The sequence below is a fragment of the Phyllostomus hastatus genome, unplaced genomic scaffold, assembly GCF_019186645.2.
Source record: "Phyllostomus hastatus isolate PE091 unplaced genomic scaffold, TTU_PhHast_1.1 phas_contig_210, whole genome shotgun sequence".
Taxonomy (NCBI): Eukaryota; Metazoa; Chordata; class Mammalia; order Chiroptera; family Phyllostomidae; genus Phyllostomus; species Phyllostomus hastatus.
In genome coordinates this window covers 33277649-33289786 of record NW_025333737.1, presented here as the reverse complement: position 1 = coordinate 33289786, position 12138 = coordinate 33277649, and the positions used below count along the sequence as shown (strand labels likewise).

General features: G+C 60.5%; 1 protein-coding gene across 1 annotated transcript; it reads left to right on the top strand.

Moving 5' to 3' along the window:
• The first annotated feature begins 1932 nt into the window (after positions 1-1932).
• On the top strand, positions 1933-11908 carry RASL10B (RAS like family 10 member B). Its single transcript, XM_045836973.1, has 4 exons — positions 1933-2070; positions 4928-5289; positions 10192-10316; positions 10775-11908. Exons 2-4 carry the CDS (start codon positions 5074-5076, stop codon positions 11043-11045), a joined length of 612 nt encoding a protein of 203 aa, XP_045692929.1. The 5' UTR covers positions 1933-2070; positions 4928-5073; the 3' UTR covers positions 11046-11908.
• Positions 11909-12138: the final 230 nt, after the last annotated feature.

The following is a 12138-nucleotide window of genomic DNA, read 5'->3' as shown; positions in this document are numbered from 1 at the left end:
CCGAAATAGACCCCGAGTGGAGGGTCATGGCCCCTGGGGAGTAGCGGTAAAGCTTAGGGTCCTCCAGAGAGTGAGGTTTAAAGACTTGCAGATACACTGGAGGGCTAGATGGTGCCCTGGGCGGTTGAATCAAATCAGGAGGCACTCGGTGACCACTGTGGTCCCATGGGGCCAGTAAATCTGCCCCCCACCCCCACCACACACTCAGAAGCGGCACTCCAGGGGGAAGCTGTGTCCTCCTCTGACCTGCGTTTGCTTTTAGCTGCTGCCCTGAGCTTTCTCCTCCTGCCCTCACGCTAACCTCCTGGGAGCCCACCCAGAACACATTGGAAACTTTCCAGTGTTCAAGCTCCTCTGCGAATGGCCATGTGGCTCTAAAAGAGAAAAATAAAATAAAATGAAGGCCACACGTTGAAACTTCCGACACGCCAGGCATGGCGTTCAGGGCTGCGCACACTGCAGCCTAGTTTCACGGTGGGGATCCCCATTTTATAAATGAGGCCGCTGGAGTTGGGGGAGTCCCAGTCAAGTCGCCTTGGGTCCATAGGAAGTGGTGAGGTCACGATTTACATCCAGGTCGGCCTGCTTCTGAACCCTGGCTCAGAGCCACTGTGCTTTCTGTCCGGACAGGAGGGAACAGGGCGCAGTCAGGAAGGTGCCCAAAATGCAGAGCCCCAAGGGAGGAGGAAAACTGGGGACCACGAGGAAGCCGTGGCCTGCAAGTAATAGAAAGTCCTAGTGGGGGGTGCTGGACCCAAGAGGTAAACCACCTTTCAGAACGGCCCCCTCCCAGCCCTCCAGGGAGCTGCAGTGACACAGCTGTGACCTGTGGCCGCCTGCCTCAAACCTCTCCATGCCTTTCGGTCCCCACAGGCTCCATCCGCGCTGGCCCCGCAATGAAGACCCCTGTGACTCGCCCCAACCAGCCCCTGAGCCTCCCTGTCACTCTCCGTGGTCCTGCCCCCTGGGCCAGGTCTGGCTCCCGCACTCACTGTCAAGCCTCACCTGCAAGCGCCACCCCCCCCCCCGCCCCCGCCCCCGCCCCCACAACGTGCCCCACCTTGCCAAGCCGAGTCCATTTCCTTCAAGACTCCTTCCCTGACAGTCGCCTCTCATTCGTCGGGCCACGCCCTCTGCTCTCCCCCAGAACCTTGACGGTGCACGCAGCACCGGTCCGCGCGGCGGGGCTGCTCCTGGTCACCCCGTTGGGCTGTGAGCACCGGTCCCACGCGCAGCGGGTGCCCAGCTAGGGACTCCCAGCCTTTGCGTCGCGCCTCATGCACTTCAGTGACACGAGGTACTCAGCCTCTCTCGGCCTCAGCTGTGTCCTCTGTAAAACGGGGGAGAGACTGGACCTCACAGAACTACCAGGATGAAATTTGGGGATACAGGCAAAGCTCGGAGCGCGCCATCTGGCACGTAGCAGATGCTCGTAAAATACTAGCTATTGATCATAACGCGCTGAAGACGATTGTTTTAGAAGAAATGCTTGAGTAATTCTGCCCTGAGCCCCCTGGTATCTCCCAGGCCGGAGAGGAGAAGGTAGCGGTCGTGTGTAGGGCTGCGGAGGTCACCAGCTTTGCTCTGAGCTGCCTTAGCCCCGAGTGAAGCGACAGGCACTAGGGCCCCTCGGGTCCCTGTCCCCCACCCCTCCAGGTTAGAGCTACAAATATCGTAGGAAGGGTCAGGAGGTGAAGGTCGCGTCTAGGGCTTAGAGAAGAATTCGTCTAGGGTCGCCCAAGTAAATGTGTCAGGCTCAGGGACCCAGCGGAACGCCAGCACCACCCCCCCCCTCCCGCGCCCCGCCCCGCCCCGCCCCGTCCGCGCTCCCCCCGCCCGGCTCCTTCCAGCGCTCGCGGGCGGCGCGCTCCGCAGGGAGAGCGGGGCTGGAGGTGTCTACCCCCTCGGCGCCCGCACTGTCCCCGCGCCCGCCTCGGAGCCCGCCCCCACTGCGCAGCTGGGGCGCCCCCTCCCCTCTCCCCCCGGGCCGGGGAGCCAGGGCGCAGCGCCGGAGCCCGGGGGGAGCGCGGCCCCGCCGGCCAGGGCTAGGGGCAGCTAGGACAGCCCCGGGTAAGCGGCCGGAGGAGGGGGACGCGGGTGGGGCCGGGCTGGGTCAGGCCGGGGGAGGCACGGTGTCGGGGTAGGTGAGGGGGAAACGACAGGGCGACTGGTGCCGGGGCGAGGACGGAGGAGGGGGCCGGCGGGCGGGCAGGCGGGGAAGCGGCGCGGGGCGGCCACGTGAGAGCTGGAGCTGGGGGTTGGGGGTGCTTGCAAGGTGCTGGAGGCGGAGAGCAGACTGGGCTCCGGCATCCCCCCGCCCCCCAGACTCCCACCAATCAGGTCATGGGGAGCCCAGCATCCTTCGAAGCCCCCACCCTCCCATTCCTAAACGAACGTGGTGGGGACAAACAGCAGGCAGACGTGTGACTCGGCCCATCGGGACAAAAAAGGAGGCCCGGTCCACAGTCCGGGGCAGAGACTCAGGTGTCCAGGTGGAGGGGAAGGGACGGGCTTTGGCCCCTGTGTGCGTCCCCAGTCTCTCGAAGCGGACGCTGTCTGCAGACTCACTGCAGAGCGCGCAGGCCTTGGGGAGGGAGCGCTCAGGGGCTGGGCCCTGCTTCTCTGGGCAGCCCCCTTTCACCTCCACCCTGCTGGGGATGATGGGTTAATAGACACTTGGACCCAGGACCTCGCTGGGGAAGAGGGAGGGGGCCCCAGTCACCTCGGAGGCAGGGATAGGGCTCCACTTGGGCCTGGTGAGTTCCAGGAGGCGGCCCCAGCACAGGGGCCTCTCCTGCGTGCACCCTTCCCTGCTCCAGCACCGGCCCCGCATTTATTCCCCGGCCGGCCGTTCCCCCAAAGGGGCTGACCTCTGGGCAGGAAGGGTGGTGTCCGTGAGAACCTGCAGGTGGGGGACATCCTGGATCCCTCCAAGTTGCCACACCCAGAGAGAGGGTTCCTTGGCCTCTCCTCCTCCCCTAGGATGTCCCCCTCCCCACCTGCTGGTGCTGGTTATGTAATTAACCCGGCTGAGGCTCTCTGTCACGCGACCGTGTCCAGGGAGGCCTGAGGGGCTGAGGACCCAGAGGGGGTGATGGGGCGGAGGCGCTCGTGCTTCCCCCTTTGGGGAGCCCAGGAGCACCTGTTGAGGAGAGGCCCCTGCATGGGGCAGGAAGGGCATCGAGGCCCTATCCTTAGTGGACAGCTCAGCTCCCTCTGTGGTGTTGACTTCCCCAAGTCTCTGTTTTTTTGGTTCTTGCTTTCTTACCTTGAATGCAAAGGGGAAAGAATCACACACACACACACACACACACACACACACACACACACAAGTGTATGGGACAGCAGTGGATAGGGACCCATCTCGGGGACAGCTAGCAGGCCCCAGCAGCCTCCGATGAAGGAAGGACCGTGTACACAACAGTGGCCACTCCTCCTGGAACACCCGCTCTGCGCCAGGCACCGCAGGCCCCGGGCTTTACCTGCACAGCCTCCCTCCAGCCTGGGAAGCTTCTTGCCCAAGGTCACAGTAGAAGCGACGGGCCCGAGCTGGGACTCCAACCTTGATGGCTCTCACTCCACGTCCTGCCCTTTGTTTATACTATTTCCGCACGTCTGGTGGACCGGGCCCGTGGAACCAGGACGAGCCCAGGCACTTTCAGCTAGCTGTGCGCTGCGCACACGTGGAAAGAACATGTGTCCACACGGGAAACACGCACAAGCCTGGCGAGCACGGCCCTACCAAATCCCAGCAAACCCACCTGCCCGGGGCCCGTCTAGCAGGTGCTGGTGTCACCCTTCCGGGGAACAGTCCCCAGACAGGGAGTCCCAGGCTTGCAGCCTCCCTGGTCACCATCTCCCCCTGAAAGGAGAAGGCACCCAGCTAAAACATTTACGTAGATTATCTCAGGAGTTCGGGCCGCTGACCCCCAATTAAATACATGTGCAGGGCACGCCTCCAGCCTGGCCAGGCGGCTGGCTCGCCAGCTCACGCACAGCTGGAAACATCACAGCGGGGGTCGAGACCAAGCTCTGAAGTCGCTGAAACGGAGCAAGCAGGGAGCTAACGAATGGATGGCAGGGCCAACCTCGTAGCGGCCCTTTCCTGGCCGCTGGCGCACCTGCGCTGTGCCAGGCCCTCCACACTCGGGGGCTGCCAGGGAGTCCGGCACAGCCTTGGCCTGTGGGCACACATCAGCCGGAATCACCGAACGGGAAGTTGGAAGTCCTGTGGCGTTGTGGGAAGGAGTGGCTGGCACTCCCGGTGGTGTGGCTTTGGGTCCAGTCCTTACTCCCTCCGAGCCTTCTCTCGGGATGGGAACACCCAGCGCTTAGGCACGCTGTAGTCACTGAGGACGAGCTGTGGGCACTCATGCTAACAGAGCAGGTGGGAAAGCAGCGGTGTCCTCCAGAGCCAAGTGGTCATCCAGTGCAGGGGTTCTCAATGGGGGCATGGGGAAATGGAGGGGGCGGCATCTGGGGCCGTCATGGTGACCGGAGGCTGCTGGCCCTGGCAATGTAAAACCTCCTGCAGCGTGCCAGCAGTCCTGCCCAACGACGAACTCACCCTCTAAGACATGCCAGGAGGGCCTCCACTGAGAGGCACTGGCCTGGCCTCACCCCCCAGGCCTGGCCCCGGGCTCGCAGGCAAGCTCAGCTGTAGTGCTCTGTGCTGTCCCCGCTGCTCCGCAGCCTGCCTCCGCGGGCCTGTAGTCAGGTCATGATACAAGTCATGAAAGATGGATTTCCTCTGGTGGAGGGCAGGGGGGAATGGAGAAGGAAGGATGGAGAGGGTTTTGGTAGATGAGACAGGGGTCTGGGCAAGGGAGGGCGTTCTGAATGGCAGGAGCGGCCGCAGCGAAGGTGGAAAAGCGCGGCCGTGCCCCGGAAAAAGCCGGCCCACCCAGCGCACCTCTTGTCCCCACAGCCCGGGTGGAGCCTGCGGAGGGCCCAGGGCGGGCAGGGCAGCAATGATTGGAACTGACGGAGGCTGAGCCCCCAGCCCCTGGAATATGCAGCCCAGGGGAGCCCCACGCATCGGCGAGGACTTGGTGGCGGCACGGGGCGGGAGGCATGGTCTCCACCTACCGGGTGGCCGTGCTGGGGGCTCGAGGCGTGGGCAAGAGTGCCATCGTGCGCCAGTTCCTGTACAACGAGTTCAGCGAGGTCTGCGTGCCCACCACCGCCCGCCGCCTCTACCTGCCTGCTGTGGTCATGAACGGCCACGTGCACGACCTCCAGATCCTGGACTTCCCGCCCATCAGCACCTTCCCGGTCAACACGCTGCAGGTAGGCGGGGCCCCGGAGGGGGCGGGGAAAGGCTGAGCTCCAATCCTCTCCCTGCTCGCCCTGGCCCGTGGCCAGGCCTCCCTCTGGGGCTTGGAGAGCTCCACGCTGCCCTTTGGGCCACCCTGCTTAGATCCGTCCCAGGAATCCATTCGTGTGCTGGTGAATTCCACCAACATTTTTAAAAAAGATTTCATTTATTTATTTTTAGAGAGGGAGAAAGAGAGAGAGAAACATCAATGTGCTGTTGCTGGGGGCCGTGGCCTGCAACCCAGGAATGTGCCCTGACTGGGAATCGAACCTGCGATGCTTTGGTTCGCAGCCCGAGCTCAATCCACTGAGCTACGCCAGCCAGGGCTGAATTCCACCAACATCTGATGAGTGTTTTCATGTGTGCCAGGCCCTGTAGTAGGCACCGGGGTAGGATGGTCTGTAGAAGGGACAGCAGAAGAAAAGGCCAGGACCTGGTGAAGGTGTGTTTTCAGAGACAGGTCTCTTGCCCAAGGGTCTTAAGTGGTGCTCTGCCCCTGCCCTCAGGACTGGCCTGCCTGCCGTGCCCCCTCCCTGCAGGGGGAGGTTCCAGATGCCCCCAGGGCGCTGGCTGACAGCCCTCCTCCCCTGGGCTGCAGGGACCAGGTCCTCCTTGTCTCCCTCTGCCTCCGGCCGGAGAGGGGGTGGGTGCATGGGGAAGCTGAGCTCTGAGACACGTTTGCCCACCGAAGGCGGTCCCTGACCCGAGTGTGCAGAGACTTTGCTCAGAAGGGTGGGCACAGCGGGGGAGACAGGAAGGCGGGGCTGTGGTCGGCTCGTTGTGATTGTGCAAAGGCAGCGATCTCTCAGGTAGCGGCTAGGGAGGGGCGTGGGCTCAGCTCTGCTCCACAGCCTTGGGCAGGAGGCCCTTGGCCCAACCCCAGGGACATGCGTTTCTGCCGTCCCAGGTGCAGGCGGTCAGCACCAAAGACAAACACCTGACCCACGCACCCCGCCACCCCCACCCCTCGGGTGCAGTGAGGTCAGGGCCTAGTTCACGGGAGACTTGAACGGCCTGCAGCCTGACACTCAGTTCGCACTGCTGTCCTGCATGTCGAGCTTTGCGTAGTTTTCACTCTGCGTAGTTTCCACTCTGTGTTGTGTAGTTACTTTTAACTTAATTTCAAGTTTGGCAGAGGTGAGACACGATTAAAAGTGCAGACTTGGTGAAAAGGTGCAACGTGAAATCTCAGGCCGCCCCTGCCCTCCTCACCCCGGTTCTTGCCCCTCTCTCTGTCGGCCGTTCTCATCGTTGTTCTCAGCTCACTCTTCCGGCGTGTCTTCACACAAATGAGGGAGTGCAGTCTCGTTCCACTCCCTTTCTGCCGTTCAAGAAGAACTCCTCTGTGCCTTGCTTTTTCACCTCCCGCTGTCACCTGGAGGGCTCCCCACGTCAGTACCCCGGGGACTGGGGCATCTTTGTTCTTTTCTCCCGACGGTGCTGGACCCTGCCGCAGAGACCGGCTGTGGAGATCCCCTCCCGCTGGACAAGGGGGCTGTTTGCGGTCTTCGGCTGTTTCAAACAGTGCTACGGCGGGGTAGCCTGGTGCGTGGGGAAGAGTGTTGTGGGGTGGATCTCTGGAGAGGCCGTGCTTACATCAAGGGGCAGATGCAGCCGGAGTTTGGAAGGTGTCAGAGTCCCCTCCTGGTCCAGAAGGTTCCAGTGTACGTGAGCGAGCGCTGCTTCCCCAAAGCCTTGCTTCCAGAGTCTGTTGTCCACCTTCCAGATTTTTGGACAATCTGATGAATGAGATCTGATCGTCTCGGTGTAGTTCTTATTCGCATCCCTGATTACGAGCGAAGTGGAGCATCTTTTCATGTGTTCAATGGCCTTTGAATTCCTTTTTCTGACAACTGTTAGTGCCCTTTGCCCATCCTCCTACTGGATTCTTGGCCTGTCTCTTTCTGACCGAGGGTTGGATTCTTCAGGATGTCCGAGACCTCACCCCTAGGGCACAGGTAAGGGACGCTGAGCAGAAATCAAAATAAAAAACCCCAAGAATCCTGCTGGTCACCATCTGAAAATAGGATAAAAATACATTCTTCCCCAACTCCAGTTGAAAAGCAGCCCAGGGGAGTGCTGTTTCCCGGGTCTGAGCCTCGGTTGCTCCTCCCACAGCCCCTCTCCTCCTATCAGAGGAGGAGGCTGAAGTTAGAGGGCGGTGCAGCGCCCCCCAGCGGTGAGCGGGAGCGGCGTGGTGTTGAACCTGCCTCATCCCCTCCCCCCGTCGCCCCCCCTCCGCGCCCCCTCCTTGGAGGTGCCCCCTGCCTTCATCGCTCCTTCCCTGTCTCGACACAGCCCCACGGTGATCCTTGATTGGGTTGGCCAAAAAGCCCGTTACGTTTTTTCCCATACGCTGGCTCTAGTGGGGCTTAGCTGTCTTTAATTTCATTTAAAACACTTTTGTTAGATTGTGTTGTGACAGCTGTCCCTCCTGTCATCGTCCATTGGAAAAAAAAAACATCAAAATTGGTGGATTTTTGTGTAGCCGTTTTAATATTGAAGATGGAAGAAAATATGCAACATTTTCAGCGTATTTTGCTTTATTATTTCCAGAAAAGTAAAAATGCAGCCGAAATGCAAAAAATATAAAAAGATTCGTGCAGTGTACAGAGAAGGTGCTGTGACTGATCGGACGTGTCCAAAGTTTCTTAGTACTGTTGACATTCTAGCCAAATATTTCTTTGCTCTGGGGCTGTCTCATGCACTGGAAGATGTTTAGCAGCACCTCTGGCCTCTCCCGCTAGAAGCCCGTAGCTGGAGATAGCCACCACACTCAAAATATCCAAATGAACAATGTTATTGGTGAAGATGAAAAGCGTGTCTTTTGTTGTACGTAACAAATGCACCAGACTTTTTGGCCAACCCCGAACAGCCTGGAACCCTGCGCAGAGTGAGGCGGAAGGGAAGTTGAGCTCTCTTGATCCCTCCCATCCACCAGGGTGAAGGGACAAGCCAGCCATCCAGGAGCCATCCTCCTGTCCCTCTTAGGAGCCCCCAGAGACAAGTGGGAGGGAGGCAGCCTGGAGGCCTCCCCAAGGAGGCGGCACGCTGGGGAAGAGGTGGGCTGTCACCCCGGAAGGCTGGCAGCTGTTTCCTCTCCCGGCAGAAGAGGGTGGGAGCCACTGTGCCCGTTTCCACATCCCTCCCACTTCCCACTATCCTCCACTCGTGTGTGGGTGCGGGAGGGGCCACATACACGTGTGGGTCCTACACTGCCAGAGCCCACTGTGACCTGCTGAGTGTCGTTTTCCCTGGCCTGAGACGCCGGTGACTGGTTTCCTACAGTTTTAGATTCACCCTCAGCATCTCCCCCCTGCACCAAAGTTAGGACTCAGCACAGAGAAAAGATGCCACATCATCTCTCTAAGGAAATCGACTGCACCAGCTGCTAAGTGTGTGAGTTGGGAAGTCCTTTTCTGGAGTCAGACGTAACTCTGTCGCCACCACCAAAGTCTTTCCCCTTTCCACTCGCTCTCTGAGATGGAGAACCAGCTACAGTCTTCCTGCGTGCCTGCTCTTTGCCCCAACTCACAAGCTGGCCCAGGAGACACGCCTGCCTCTCCTTCTGATATTTTGCCTGGCCCCTCAAGGGGGAAGACCCTGGTTGCCCTCATCCTGGAAAGTCTCCACCTCCCACAACTTCAGAGTCCACCTTCTTTCCACACACTGGCTGCCTTCAATGGCTCCTGTAATTGCCATCTGCTGGCAAGTTAATTAGCTAATTAATTCTTGAGGAACCTTCTCTTTAGTGCACTCAGCCTTTCTAGGGGTCTATTCATCTCGAGCTGCAACCCCACCCTGAGAATTTGTCATAAGCACGCAGGAAGCCCCGGCTCCCTGGAGCTGGCCTCAGGCCCTGCTCTGCATCAGCCCCCGTGATGCATCCCGTCTCGGTCTGTTGTCCTCGGGCCTTCTCTTTCTCGGCGTTGCGGTGGAACGCACAGAAGGGGCACAATCCAAGGGCAGGAATTACTGGCAGGAGCTGCATTGATCCCAGCATGGCCCAGCTGGACTTCAGGACCATGGAGAGCTCACCCAGTCAGGCGACTTTTAAGGAGCCCGCTAAGAGCCCACACAGTGCAAGGCACTAAGTGGGGAGGGGGGAGGCATGTAGAAACGAGGACGGCTTGGCTTTGGCCCTCTCAGGAGCTCAAGGCAGAAGAGGGGAGCTGGGGATGGCAGCAGCCCTAACCAGGGTATGCTCACAGAAGACCAAGGGAGGAGCCTCCTGCTTGTAGGAAGGCTTCGTGGAGGAGGAGGCATTGAGCTGTGCCTTAGAAGCTAGAGACCACTTCAACAGGTTCAATAGCTAGCTCAGGGCTGGGTTCTTTTTTTGTTGTTGTTTAAAGATCTACTTATTTATTTTTAGAGAGGGAAGGGAGGGAGAAAGAGAGAGAAACATCAATGTGCGGTTGCTGGGGGCCGTGGCCTGCAACCCAGGCATGTGCCCTGACTGGGAATTGAACCTGTGATGCTTTGGTTCAAAGCCCGCACTCAATCCACTGAGCTACGCCAGCCAGGGCTCAGGGCTGGGTTCTTAGAGACACTATAAATATACCCGAACAAAGATGGATGGATGGATGGATGGACTGGGGGGCAAAATGGCACAAGGCAGGTATCGGCCCCATACATGCACAGGGCCGTGAAGTGGCCCTCGAGGTCAGACCATGTGACCTGCTCTGTCCGAGCACGGGGTGGGGAAGCCACAGCACTGAGCTCCACTCTGCTGCACTGGCCCTGGCCTCCTGGGGATGAGTGGGTGCAGAAGGCTTTGGGTGCAGTGGCTGGTAAGGGTGCTGTAGGTCTGTGGCTGGGGCCCAAGGGAGCCCTCACGGCCGCTCTGACCTTGGCACTGACTGGGGGTGTTGCAGGAGTGGGCAGATGCCTGCTGCAGGGGACTCCGGAGTGTCCACGCCTACATCCTGGTCTACGACATCTGCTGCTTTGACAGTTTTGAATACGTCAAGACCATCCGCCAGCAGATCCTAGAGACGAGGTGAGGGCCCGGGATTCGGTCCATTGCTACTTCAGTGGGTGCCCCAGTGCTAGCCAGTTCCCGTGAAAAGGGTGCAGTGAAGGTGTGGGGGGGGTGCAGACGAAGTAGCCTCCAGTTCCCATACACACGCACTCGTGGCATTTTGCTATGAACTCATTTTGGGACCCTTACACTGGGTGGCTAGTCTGGTGCGGCAGTTAGATGAGGGGCTCCCGACGGAGACTTCAGGCCAGTGACTGCGAGCCTCAGGCTCCTCCTCTGTAGAATGGGGGTAACCGTGGTACCCATCGTTTGGATCAGCTGTGCAGATCCGAGAGCATAATGCGTCTCCAGAGCCGAGCCCTGTTCCTGGAACAGACACGTGGTAGTTCTGTTATTGACTAGGCACAGGCTGCCCTCACGGAAGTCCAGAGGCTGCCACACGGGTGGAGTTCTGAGAGTCCCACCTCGTTCCCCAGGGTGATTGGCACCTCCGAGACGCCCATCATCATCGTGGGGAACAAGCGGGACCTTCAGCGCGGACGTGTGATCCCACGCTGGAACGTGTCTCACCTGGTGCGCAAGACCTGGAAGTGTGGCTACGTGGAGTGCTCGGCCAAGTACAATTGGCACATCCTGCTGCTCTTCAGCGAGCTGCTCAAGAGCGTCGGCTGCGCCCGCTGCAAACACGTGCACACCGCCCTGCGCTTCCAGGGCGCGCTGCGCCGCAACCGCTGCGCCATCATGTGACGCGCGCATCCCGCCAGCCCCGAGGCCGCCCGCGGGCTGTGGCCGCCACAGCCCGGGCCGCCTCCTGATGGCACTGCGGGGCTGCAGCTGCGAGTGGCGGGAAGAGAACTCTCAAGTGCCGGGCCTGAAATGCCCCCGTGGCCACGCGTCTCCCCGTGGGAGGCAGAGGGCAGAGAGGGAGCCACCCCGTAACTGCCCAGTCCTCCCCTCTCGCGCATCTGTCTTCCTGGGACGGCCTCCCTTAGGGCTGTAGTTAGTGCAGTTCCCAGCCCGGCCCCTAGGGGCACCACAGCCCTGCGGGATTGGGGTGAGCGCCGGGAATGGAGGGTGGGGATGGGGAGGTGTTGCCTTAGCTGGCCCCCACCCGTGTTCTCCGAGAGTGTGTCTGTCGTTTTCCCGTGTATTCCTTTCCTGTGTCCATCTGTCCGCCCAAGTGTCTCTTGGTCCTTCGCGGTCTTATCCACCCCTTGGCGCCCCGCCCCGCCCCCAGCTCCGTTCACAGGGCTCGCCTTTCGTCCATCCCGTTGTTGCAGCCCCTGGCGGCTTCTCCGTGAGGTCCGCCTTCCCACCCGTCGGCGCCACCGGCACAGGACAGAGAGATGCGGGTGGCCCGAGGCCCGGCCGCAGTCGGGCCTGAGGGTTGAGGTCCCAGATCAGTCAGGGGGAGAACACTGAGCTGTACCCCCTCCAGGGAGACCTCCCCGCCCAGCAGCCCCCACAGACACAAAAACCTACCTTCCAGCCTTAACTCGATGGTCCGTCCCTGCCGGGTGCCCCTCGCCCCTTTCCTGACCCCAAAGCCAGATCACCCCCTGGGTTAAAACTTTTTTTCTTGGCAGCGTGTGAAGAGGGAACCCCCCCCCCAAAAAAAGGGTAGATTTAGTTCCTGGACGCTGGGCTCTAGCGCTGGGTGGTCTGTTAGAGTGGGGGATGCTGGGTTTGGGGGGCTGTGGGGGACAGGCCGATTCCGGGGGTGGGGGGTTGGAGGCCAGGTGGTGGGACTGCAGGCTCTGTCTCCCCATCCCATCCCAGGCTGACGCCCCAGACTCCACCCGCTTGAATCCCAGATGACCCTGATTCATCTGGGGAGGGG